This window comes from Protopterus annectens, chromosome 7.part0, assembly GCF_019279795.1.
Source record: "Protopterus annectens isolate FY-2018-M chromosome 7.part0, PAN1.0, whole genome shotgun sequence".
Classification (NCBI taxonomy): Eukaryota; Metazoa; Chordata; order Ceratodontiformes; family Protopteridae; genus Protopterus; species Protopterus annectens.
Genome location: NC_056739.1, coordinates 702,598,877 through 702,612,656, shown reverse-complemented (window position 1 = coordinate 702,612,656; position 13,780 = coordinate 702,598,877). Strand labels below are relative to the sequence as shown.

Genomic DNA, 13,780 nt, shown 5'->3' with positions numbered 1-13,780 from the left:
CAACCTACAAAGAGAGAAGAAGTATACCCCACAATGAAGGCATCACAGTAAAAAACTCAGGCAGAGAACCAAGTGGCATTAGATGGCAACACTACTCAATGTATTACTCTGCCAGTGATCAGTTGCTATCAAACACATCCTAGCCACACCACCAGCCAATTACTTATTGAGTGCAGTCCTGATGTCAGTGATGGAAAGTGAAATAAGTTATTGCCGGTTTGTTACTCTAGCTACATTATAATCTCTGTTCCACACATACAGCCATTTTTGTCAGAGACAATCCCAGGGCACATCAATTATTGTCACTTCATTGAGTGTGCACTTCAGATATCTGACTGAGTTTAAAAACAGACCATTCCATCTGGTTTCCCACAAATGCACACTACTTCTGCAAAGCCAGAAGAATGACTGCTTAAAATGATCAAATGACAATAGTGCTAATCACTTTCATTCACAGACAACCCTTGTATCCAAGAATTAAAACTGATATTATTGACTTTATGCAAATAGCAGAATGGAATAAACTTAAAATAAACGTATATTTGGTCACAGTAATTTTAACCTCCCCCCAAATAAACACACACACACCTACACACTAACACAGATGCACACAAATAATCACCAACATGGATGCAGGAAAAATAATAGACATATTAATCATTAACATAATGTGAGCTTCTGACTCTTTGAATCAAATTGCTGTGCTTCAGCGACACTGGAATAGGTGATGCTCCATTTGAATACAAGAAAAGCTGTCTAGTCAATACACAGAAAGTGAAAGTGGGAAAATAGAGGAACATGAAGGCCTGTTGGAAAATAGAGTAGCTCAGGGGTTTGTCATTGGTCCCTTGTCCATCTGAACACATATGAACATCAATCTAAAGAATTTAATGACTATTTTATATACAAATGACCTGGAATTACTATGGTCAGATTTTGAACCCACCAGTGAAATAATACTCCTCCAGAATGATCCCACTGTATTATGAAGTCTATCATTCTAGTAAACCTCTACTGCAGGAAAAACATTTTAAGTCTGCGGCACAATATGAAGCCTCTAAGAAGCCAGTTTTATCATAGATTATTACCAAAAGTGTATAACTGTCCAAGATTTGAATGATTTTAGGACTTTAGGAAACTGACCAAACTCATTTATTCTTTGTCTGTGACATAATATGTATAATGAATAAAGTTGGCTAACAAATAACACTTTTCTTGTGAGAGGTGCTTTCTTTCCTAGTCTTCCAAATTTATTAACTGCATTCCTTCCATAAGAACTTCATCATAAGGGACAAAAGTGCTCAATAAATCTAAAGACAACTTTATCCTGTGGCAGTGTTCTTTTGGTTTGTATTTTACCATATGAGTACAGTATATTTTACATAAACGTACCTGAAATAAGTAATAAAGAAACAAAGAAGAAATATGTGAAACCTTTTCAGTATGGCAGGAGATAAACTGGTTTAAGTACCACAATTCTGGCCTGTATATAAGCAAGCAGCTCAACAGGTTGGCAAAGAAAGCTATGTAATTCACCTGTGCACATACACATGTCCAAGAAATCCTGTAAAATAAACCCAAACAAGTACTGATCAACAAAATAAACAGCTTCCAAATTGTCCAATGTGGAAACCATACTGCAAAAGTAGAAAGATAGGCTACACTATTCCAGCAAATACAGACATACATTGCACTCATGTCTTTATAGGAAAGAACACAGTATTCTAGCTAAATTTATTGTGAAGCTCACAAAATAAATGACAGCTTATACTCACCATGTACATCATACATTCAAACACACAAAATGGCCGTACACGGAAAGTGAAGCAATATTCAAAACTATATTTCATGCAGTAATTATAACTGCCAATACGCATTACATCAAATTCAGTAAATTAACATAACTATATTATGATCAACAAGCCATTTCATGGATCAGGCCATCATGTTACATTTGAACAGTATGAGTCTACCCGTTCTGTTACAACCACATTCATGCAATCAAAGAAAGGAGAACATTGTCTTGTCTGTCACTGACCACACTGAGTATTAAAAATAATGTAAAATATTTCTGGTAGCTTCATGAGTATATATGTTTAAGAAGGGCTTAGCATCAGTCCAGTTTCTTCACACTGCCTATTCTATTTTCAGCAAGATATTTTCAAACATGGGTCCTTGTTTTATCATTTCAGTCTTTGCAGTAATATTTCTGTATGCAATAAAGAGATAAAAGCATGTGAGAAGATGAGCAACTAACTGGATAGGCAGACAAACAGAAACAGACAAATTCGTAGACATAGGTAGGGACCAGTGGATAAGCAGGCAAGTAAACATGATTAGTGTCAGCTGCATTACAATCAAATGCAAATTAATGCAAGTCCTGATGTGAGTCAGACTTACCTTGCTTCCTCCTGAGCAATAAACACAGGACAGCACTTCCAGTCACAATACACAAAGGGATAATTATAATCAGTGCTAAATCTGAATATTTGTTTGTGTTCACCAAAGGACTCCGTATAATGTTATCAGTCAGCGCTTTCACAGAAACTGTGTTTGAATTTGAATGGGTAGCAAACACAGGCTGAGAAGATAAAGTAATGGCATTTGATGTGGACTTTACTACATCAGCTGGTGAGTTTCTGCGTGCATCTGTTCTGTCCATTCCTGGGTGTAGCATGCTGTGTGAGTTATTGTTTTCCGCTTTAGTTGTCACCACTGCTGAAGTTGTCTTGATATGAGGGGATTGATATTCATGTGTGTCCTTATTACTGTTGTTGAATATGATGGCAGGCGTACTTGTATGAAGAGAAGAAGTAAATTCTGTTGGCTCTCTATTGACAAGTGATGGAGGTGGAATGAAACCTGGAGGTTCTTCTCTCCTGTGTTGTGTGTGCTGTGCAGAACTCACTGTGGAAGGCGTCACACATTCCTCTGCTCCACATTTCTTTGATGTCAAATTGGGTGTACTAGCAACAGCAGAAGATGAATTTGCTCTGAGGCCACTCTCGGTGTTTGTTTGCAGAAGTGTTCGAAAGGACAAGTGTAGATCAGTAGATGGAAATGTCACATTCACCATACCTGATGCTGGCTCTGTAGCTGTTCACAAAAGAAAGAAAATATTAGTAGGATGACTTGCATACAAAACCACCTTGCAAATAAAAGTAAAAAAAAAATATTTGTCTGCTTGTCCAGCAATTGTTACATTCATTCATGCATTTAGCAATTTGTACCAGATGGGGAAAATGGAACCAGCCCTACCTATTTTATTACCTCAAAGAGTATGAAATCTTAACACAACAGGTCATATTTGTTTTGCATGAAACCTGTTCCTTTGAGTAGAAACTGGATAATGGCAAATTTCTGCAAAAATGTAAAAACTAAAAAAAAGGCAATGATAATGGAAAATTCACTCAAAAATGATAAACTTTTAAAAAAACATTTGGATCCCCTGATACTCCCCTTACTTATTCTCAGTGTGAGATCACTCCAAATCAAAGAGAGAACAATCATTCTTAGAACATGAAAAGAAAAGAATGTTCATATTTTCTCTACTCCCCTTCCACTCTGAAGTAACATAAATAATTACATAGTGTGCCTCCAAACTTTTTTATAGTAAGCAGTGCAGAAACACAACTCAAGCAAACAACAACTCTGAAGAAGTTTCTGTAAAATTTGAAATGAAAGCACTCAACGTTTTATTAAAAAAATGTGTGTATCTATCATTGCCTTCAGCCTGTTCAATTGGAATTGCCGAGTTTATGCCATTGTGCCTTCCAGAGTTTGGTTCATTGTTGAAGCACTCAGGAATTTTGTTAATAGAGTGAAGAATCCCCAACCAGTCATAGGAAATGCAGCATCAACAGCATAGCCCTCTTTGATGGCAGCCCTCTGAAACATGAATAGCGTGTCCGCAGCTAGTGAAATACACCCTGGCCTCCAGTGGAGCTGAGCCTAAAGAATCCCTGGTCCCTCCACATGTGTTGGTGAAGATGATGTGGTCACTCATTCCACTCTCCCCCTACCCACCTCCTCCAACATTTTAGCCACTAACTAAAGTTGGATCATCTAGATTAGGGACAGTGAGCCTTCCCTCTAATACCCCATGGAATTGTGCTAATTTTGTTTTTTTAAATATACTGATGTGGGAGACCTTTTTGATTAAATGTGTTGTTCTTTTGTTAAATAACCTGTTATGGTTTGCATACTTTATCATTAAAAACTGGCCCCAGGGATATCATTGGGATATGTCTCTGTACTTTCTGTCACTGTATGTCATGTTGTATCTGAAAGGAAGGAATGATGGAATGTTTTGCAGCATTTCAATTTTCCTTCACTTTAAAGTCTTTTTTATTATTTTTTGCATGTTGGAAAAATGAGTTCACTAATATAGCATAGTATATCGATAAAATGTATATCAGCATAAATGTAAATTAAATAGTTTTTAAGTGTGTTTTATTTCTGTTGCCATTAAGACAAACTCACTTCCATTTTTTTGTGATTATGGATGCTGTTCATAAACATTCTGTACCATAGGGCATAGAAATCTAAATATGAGCATACAAACACCTGTTGAAATGCATACATGTATTAGCACCTTGGGGTAAGACATTATATGTCATGTTACCCCATTGGGGTAAGACATTGTGGGTGTTTTACTCCATTGGGGTAAGACATTGTATGGCATTTCATCCCACTGAGATGTTACTGCATGCAAATCGCTCCCCTTCAAAAATGTATATCATTCACAAACCACAAACATCAGAGTAATGTCTGGTCTAAATGGAATAACCCACAAGAGTCCACCATTATACTATCCAAAAGCACTGGCCTTGTGTGTACTGTAATCCCATCCCATGCTAATATGTTGACAAAATGACACAGCCCAGCACTGTATTAATACTGTCAAAATAAAAAAGTAAAGAAAAGCTGCATTGGTTGATAGGAAAAACCCTACCACAAAGCAATCTCCCATGATGCAAGACAACCTGCTGCCACAACTATACTTACTCCACTCAATGCCATTGATATAAGTGATGTCCAGTGGGAACTCACATGGCACCAGAATGCCACATCAGCATAATTTGGTAACGATCCTTGGTCTACTCCCTTGTTTAGAGAGTTAACAATTTCATGACTCCCTCCCAGAGGAGATGAAAGACTACTGAACAGCAGTGAGCAGTAGTTCATTAAGATATATTATATAAGCAGCTCCATAATAATGTATGTAATACTTTACTGTACTGCCTGTCACTGCTGGTTTATGAATGTCTGTCTTGCTACACAGCATTGTCCCACATCACAAGCACAGGAGTGGCTAATAAACCAAGCATGCTTACATACAATTCTCGATTAACAAGTGGGAGTTGTACTCAGGCATTTGCTAAACCAATTCATGTTCATGAATTAGGATATTAAGCATTTGTGTACAAGACATACTGAACATGAGGCTTATATGCATCTGTGCAATATTTTTATAATTGCCCAATTCCATTTCTTCAGTTTTGTACTCAAGTATTTTTTAATTTACTCCTTTTTAATCGAGTTGGCCTCTGTTGATCAAAGAGTCTATTTATGGAAGGTACCAATGAGAAAAGCCTTGGTAAATATAAAATCAGATATACAGTGGTTCATAGCTAATTAAATATTTGTATTAAAGAAGACTGCAAACGCATTACGTCATAAAACAAACACGCAAGCAAACATGTATGAACTATAAGCATACAAAGTTGATCACATTCATCTAATTTCTGTGTGATTTCTTCACTTATACAGTTACACATTTCATAATTTTAGTAAGTGAAATATGGTAGTATGAATACTCATACCCAATATGCATGAAAAGAGACAGAAGAAATAAAAATGAAAGGTATCACAAATGTCAGGACTGAAATATTACGATACAAATAATTACTTTATATAATAAAATATAATACTACAATTGAGTTTCTTTGCACTCTGTACAGCTATAATTAACTAATCCTGTTATTTCCTTGCATTTTTCTGGACTTCATCTCTCTCAGCTTCATTCACTGCATATTGATCTGTGTGTGTGTGTGGGGGGGGGTGATTTTTATGGTTTGATGAAATCTAATTAACCAATGAAATGAGTTACACCTGCTCAGTATAATGCCAAACATCAACATATGTTGAGTTGTACTAGGTCAAATGCAACAAATATCTTAGCCTTATCAAAAATTGTTTACCCTTCTCAGAAAAGTATACTGACGGAGAGGCAGTGGCAGATGGTGAATTAAATAGTGGCTAGAAAATTTAAGAAAATCATCATCTTAATAGCAAAAAATATGACATGCTTTACATCCAGACTGACATTAAGAAATAGGGTTAGACAGCAGATGATACCTTAAACCTCCTATAATGGAGATCCATAGGGTATATAAATTACCCCTTAAGGACATCACGTGTTTCAGCTATATGGCTTTGGGCCTCTATTACAGGACATTTAAGGTATCAAACAGTAAAAATTCTAGCTTGGCTAGGTTTTTCTTGTAGTTTTTACTAATTGGTTTGTTTGTGTGACCTTTTTGCTTTTTGGTTTGGATGTCATTTGGTATATCTTGCAGACACCTTAATGGTTATGGACACCAGCTGGGCATAAAGACTCTCCCCCAGATTCACTAATCTTCTGTGCAGGACTAGCTTAGTCCTGCATGGAAGCGCCCGTTTAGGAGCAGTACGGCAGCTCACCATGCATATTAACAATGCGCGCTGCCAGAGCTCCTAGGCTTACACAAAATGTGTATGAGTGCAGGAGGCGTGTTTGAGAGTAGAGCCCTCAGAATAAACACACCCCTACAATGTAGAACAGGAGAAAGGGGTAAGGAATGAGCGAGACCGGTCATAGGTGTCCACATATCCCCACCAACAGTCCCCTATGTGTACAACAGCAACAATACATAAAAATAAAATGTAGAAACCCATTTGTTTCCTTTTAAAAATCTGATTAAACCTACCCGTAGGTGCGTGGGTGTGCCCATTGCTTAGTTATAGTTAAAGCTGTTGAAAAGGCTGAAGAGGATAACAAGGGAGATATATGCAAATGAAGCAGCACAACAATAGTGTAGTGGGCAGAGCATTCGCCTAACGAGCAGGCATTTCCGGTTGGAGTCCCACTGCAGCGCAGTTTATTTTACATGGCAAAGCACGTTATAACCAATATTTATGTTGCAAAACCCACAAAAACATATATGCATGAACTGGAGTACTGCAGGAAATGCACATGTGAAGTGTCAGTGTCATAATGAATAAGGCACTAGTAAGCAGATTTAAGCACAAATAAGCAGTAGTAAGCATATGTAAGCACTAGTAAGCATGTTTAAGTAAGTTTGCATGGGGGTAAATATTGCCTACACAAATTAAGCAAAGTAGAAGCTAACTGAGTGGAAGAAACTGTAACCGGAAGTAAGTACTGCTTAGCTCTGCGCAAACTCACGCAAACCCGCTTACAGCTGCTTTAAAGCGCCTTAAGCACTCTGTATCCAATGGCCCGTGTTCTGCCCAGCAACAAAATAAACAGCTTCTGCAAGGTTTGAACCCAAGACCCTATACACTACAGTAGTTAACCACTAAGCCATCATAGCAGTACATAAGATTGAGGTTTCAAAAACAAATCCTCACCATAGGAAAATCAAACTGAACATGTGACAGCAATCTATGTACAGTGTGATGTTGTAAAACATGCTACATAACATAAATATATGAAGTGGAGTACTGCAGTAAGGCTAGATGTGAGGTGTTACAGTAATAAAGTGTGGAAGTCCCCAGGACCCCATACAGTGTATGCACACATGAATCATGGATACCAGACACATATATAACATGTAACAGATACTATATTGATGCCAAAAGGAAAATATAATGCAAATGAAATATTAAGCAATGATAAGCATTCCACAGCTCAGCTTTTTAGGGTAAGCAATGTGCAGGCTGGCTAACTCAATCTGCCCAGAGGTATGCCCCTTTAAGCAATGCCAACATTAGGTAAGCAGGTGTGCCCATAGCTTAGCCTTTTCAAAACCATCCAGTCACGGAAAAGTGTGGGAAATCAGGAGTATTTAAACCCCACATGTGCCAATAATTCCCATAACTGGTTGCAGCTCCCTACTGTAGGCAGAATGGCTTTGAGTTGGGGAAGGCACTCAATTATGAGTGCAGTGCTGGGCACCCAAGAGTCCAGATTCATGGTATGGTTCCTGGTAAAACACCATGAGGAGAGACTACTGCAGGGCTAGTACCAGGGCTGTCAGTATAAAGTGGAGGCCTGGGACAGTCTCGCCCATGACCTCACCAGTGCCACTAGTATCCCCCAGACTGGTGAGCAGGTCAGGCATCACCATGTTGACCTGAAGTGGTGAAGGGGTAATCTCTTGGACCAGTGGATTCAAGAAGCAAGGCAGATGGTCGATGCCCCAGCACTAAGTACCCATTCTACTATGTAGATAATGATTGTCTAAATTGTGTATACTATGGATAGGTAATGGCTAAATATCACTGAATTTCTCTGACAGCTGCAGATGAGCAAGTTGTGAACTAGCAAGCCCATGCTGCTAGGCTGCGAAGGCTACATCACGAAGCAGGTTAGTAATATTCATGCATGTACTGTCATAAATAAATATAACAGTTTTGGAAAGTGTTGCACCAGTATAAAAATGTATTGTGTACAGGATGTACCGAATAAACCAGATAATATGGCAGGAAGACTGTCATATAGGTTGCGCGGAAATAAAGGTGTAATATCTTGTGAATAAAGGTATAACCCCTGGAGTGCTTGTGTATATCCTGCTTACATATGTTGTTGTAGTGTTGCATTCTATAAATAGTACTGCTGTATTAAAGAGTGTTACCCACACTGTTAAATGCAGGTAAAATGTGTAGGAGGGTCAGTATAACAATGTTGGAAATCCCAAGAGGTCAATCATATAGAACAACTGAGGGAGACTTAGACAGAAACCATTGGAATGCTTTACACCAATTCCCTGATAGCACAATGTACTGTGATATCAACTGTAATATTTTTACCAGACACAGCAGGGATTTGAATCCCAGGAGTGGTAATATGTTGTAGGCATAATCATACCCCACAACTGTACAGAGTTTGCGAGAATGTTCATATAGAAAGCTGTATGCATAATTAGACCCAACAACTGTACAGACTTTGCTAGAATGTTCAGATAGTACGCTGTAAGCATAATCATAACCATCAGCTGTTCGATCTGTCCAGTCCAGCATGTCCAGATAAATGGCCCAAATCTGCTGCCCAGTAACCTGTTCCCCTGACAAATCAGTGTGATGATCCAAGAAATTTAGGCAGCTCATACTGACATATAATGGATAGTCAGACCTGAACATAAAAAGAGAATGTGTTTGGAAACAAACCTGTCATTGTAGCATCTCACCCAAAGTGTATGACAGCAATTCTCAATATATGTCACATTAACACCTGCATCCTGTCACGCCTTGACCAGAGTGTGTGCAATAACAGATTGTTAGGTATGTGTAAAACAGCAACATGGAATCTGGGAGTATGTGTAGAACTTGTCAGGTAGTGTTAACAAATATTTTCTCCACAGCTATAACAGGTAAGAGGTGTAGACTGTAGGTATTACACAGGTCACATATATAATTGTCTACAAGCATGGAATCTGGGAGTATGTGTAGAAATTGTCAAGTAGTGTTAACAAAGATTTTCTCAACAGGTATAACAGGTAAGAGGTGTAGACTGTAGATACTACACAGGTCACATATATACTTGTATACAAGCATAAAACAATAAGTGAGAAAGTCACTGAAAAACCAATCAGTAAAAACAAAATGAAAACTCCAGCAAAGCAAGAACTTTCACTGAGTGACCTCCCAAACCTCTTGCATCAGAGGCACATGGGATATATGCAAATGACCCTTATGAACATCAGGTGTTTCAGCTAATTGGTGATTCTGAATACTCATAACTTGTTTCATTATTTTAATGGACAACTTCAGGCCAATAAAGCCAAACCCAACTAGCTGTGGATATGCATTTCAGCCTTGTTATGACCTCATCGGCACAACACAAGCAGAGTGTAGGACAAAGCATAAGAAACACAGGGCTGTTATACTCAGCTGATGTCCATTATCATTAGGGTTACTGCAAAAATATCCCAAACAACAAACTAAAACAATAAGTGAGAAGGCCACTGAAAAAACAATCAGTAAAAACAAAATGAAAACTCCAGCAAAGCTAGAACTTCCACTGAGTGACCTCCCAAACATCTTGCATCAGAGGCACATGGGATATATACAAAACTCTGCTTGTGCTGTGCTGATGAGGTCATAACAAGGCCAAAATATGCATATCTACAGCTAGTGGGGTTTGGCTTTATTGGCCTGAAATTGTCCATTAAAATAATGAAACAAGTCATGGGCATTCAGAATCACCAATTAGCTGAAACACCTTATGTTCATAAGGGTTATTTGCATATATCCCATGTGCCTCTGATGCAAGAGGTTTAGGAGGTCACTCCGTGGAAGTTCTAGCTTTGCTGGAGTTTTCATTTTGTTTTTACTGATTGGTTGTTCAGTGACCTTTTCACTTATTGTTTTAGTTTGTTGTTTGGGATATTTTTGCAGTAACCCTAATGATAATGGACATCAGCTGTATATAACAGCCCTTTGTTTCTTATGTTTAGTCAAACACTCTGCTTGTGCTGTGCTGATGGGATTGTAACAAGGCCGAAATATGCATATCCACAGCTAGTGCGGTTTGGCTTTATTGGCCTGAAGTTGTCCGTTAAAATGATAAACCAAGCCATGGGTATTCAGAATCGCCAATTAGCTGAAACACCTGATGCTCATAAGGGTCATTTGCATATATCCCATGTGCCTCTGATGCAGGAGGTTTGGGAGATCACTCAGTGGAAGTTCTAGCTTTGCTGGAGTTTTCATTTTGTTTTTATTATATACAAGCATGGAATCTGGGAGTATGTGTAGAAATTGTCAGGTAGTGTTAACAAAGACGTTCTCAACAGGTATAACAGGTAAGAGGTGTAGACTATACATAAGATACAGTCCACACATATACTAATCTACAAGCATACCATTGTGCAAAGTAAGGACATTGGGTAGTGTAATAATACATGTAAGGGACAGATCGCTGCAGTGACTAAGAAAGCTGTGAAATCTACAGGGATATATTAGTCGTTAATTGACCTCTCTCTCTCACCCCCTCCATATGTGAAACAATAACCTTATTACACACCTCAATGGGTACGTGTACACTCCAAACTTTTGTTGGGACATATGTCCTATTGGTTTATAAATATTAACATTTGGGTCTATGCATGTGTCATGTTAAAATACTCCCATATTGATGGTCTGTTGCCATCAATGAAACCTGCATGCTGTTGTAATGGCCATTATTGTCCCATATATGCATGTGTTCTACTTGATCTACAACTGTTGTAAACTGGTGTCTTGGGTTAATGGGAATACCTATGCATGTTGTTATAACTAATCCTGAATGCTGTTGATTATTACTAACCAATGTCTTTCTTAAAACTGCAACACCATAGCTCATATGGGAAGGCTGGTCCCAGTGGACTCACCTGTCCTACTTCAGCTCATCACGACACCAGGCACCAGCATGTCTGGGGCCCAGCATGGGACCTCCTCCTCCAATGGCCCTGCACCACCTTTGGTTGGAACCCCCACAAGGGATGAGGCTCACCCCCCCCCTGGTAGCGAGGGCAGAGAGGTACCTGTCACCCACGGTCAGGTCCTGGATGTGGTGCGTAGGGAGCTTGACAAGGAGATTTGAGACCAGCTATGCCAGCTTGAGGACAGCATGGCACAATTAGAAGGTGAACCTGCCCCTCCTACCCAGCACAGCCACCTTTGAGGCTGTAAAGGTGCAGTGGTGACTGCCCATGGGTGAGGACCTCAGTCCCACTGCTTCTATTTGGGAGCTCATGAGCTTGTGACTTCCAAACACCTCTCCCCATCCAAGGTGTTTACCCCCCCATATGTGTCATATACCGCCCCTGTATGTGTCTTGTTTGTCTTGTCTGTTAACCTACCCAACCTACCTCCCCAAATATACCTACTACACCTCCCCAACATCCCACTCTCACCTGAAAAAGAAAAAAAAGGGCAATCTGTTCCCACAAAAAAATCTCTCCCCATTTCGCACACGTGCCCACTGGACAAATGTAATCCAGGCTAATTGACATTGCAACTTATTATTGTTGTCCTCACCTCCATGCAGCGGTTTAAGTGTCCAAATCTACCTCCAAATTCAGTGTATATGCGCAGCTGTTGCTGTAGAAGAAATGGGCAGCTATGGACCTTCCCTACACATCCCTGGCTATTTTCCCTACTGTCTTTCCCTCTTTGTGCCCCTTTTTTCATCTCTTTCCTATTAACCCCTTTTTCTTTTCCTTTAAAGAAATTAGCATGGGGGTAAGTGGGAGTGAGCACTTTTAAGCAGCAGTAAGCAGGTTTAAGCCTGTTTGCATGGGGATAGGAAATGCCTACACTGGTTAAGCAATCTAGAAGCTAAGTGAGTGCAAGAAACTGTAACCGGAAGTTGGCAGTGGTTACCTCTGTGCAAACCTGCTTACAACTGCTTTAAAGTGCCTTAATGACTCTGTATCCATTGGGCCATGTTCTGCCCAGCAATGAAATAAACAGCCCCTGCAAAGTTCGAACCCAGGACCCTGCACACCATAGACAAAGTTATTTACCACTAATCCATGCCAGATAAAAATAAAACTGATGTTTTAAGAAACATATCATCCAGTTCAGTCATGCAACAGTACAGAGAATGTATACAAAAATCTAGATGTATGTGTGTAAATATATTAATATCTAAACAGATACAACACATCTATATATCTAGATATATTTATATATATATATATATATATATATATATATATATATATATATATATATATATTTCTAAAAATATATACATATATATATTAATATATATGAACATACACATACATACATGCAAATGCCTACATCGACACATATATGTGTCCACCTATATGTCTACATATACACATCAAGTTACACATGTGTACGCAGATATATACCTATGTAGGTATATACGGACATGGTTATATATATGTAAGCATATATCTATATATATATATATATATATATATATATATATATATATATATATATATATATATATATATATATATATATATATATATATATAGATAGGTATATACGGCCATACATCTGTAGATAGCAATGGCAGATTAACAAAAACACATATGTCCACATGCACTGTTAATGGGGTTGAGAGGCCCTGTACACTATAGGTCTTGTACAAATAGGCATCCCCCCACAACCAAAAACATCCACCCTGCAATACACTACCAAGTATTGTAGATCCCATAACCAGGACCTGACATGACATGGGCACAAGATGTTAACGGTACTACATCCCATCTGTATGATGTCAGGCTGGTATTGGTAACATATCATGCAGTACAGTCTGCCTCCCATAGGAAATGTAAAATGTGGAAACCATCAACATCCCCAGTATACAGATACACAGACACAGATATGCAGATACAGATATACATATATATATATATATATATATATATATATATATATATATATATATATGTGTGCGTATGTATATATATATATATATATAGAGAGAGAGAGAGAAAGAGAGATACATGTGATTACACATACACACAGATATATGTACAGTAAGATATATATGCAGAAGGTGCACACAGTGTGGAACAGCCACTATGCA

The 13,780-nt window shown here is 38.5% G+C and overlaps 1 protein-coding gene across 1 annotated transcript in view; it reads right to left on the bottom strand.

Moving 5' to 3' along the window:
* The window catches only part of LOC122806079 (flocculation protein FLO11-like), a 244,101-nt gene that overhangs the window by 8,119 nt on the left and 222,202 nt on the right, over positions 1–13,780 (bottom strand). The window contains exon 5 of the mRNA XM_044076318.1: positions 2,401–3,096. Coding sequence (XP_043932253.1) covers positions 2,401–3,096 — 696 coding nt within the window. The remainder of the gene's footprint in view (positions 1–2,400; positions 3,097–13,780) is intronic.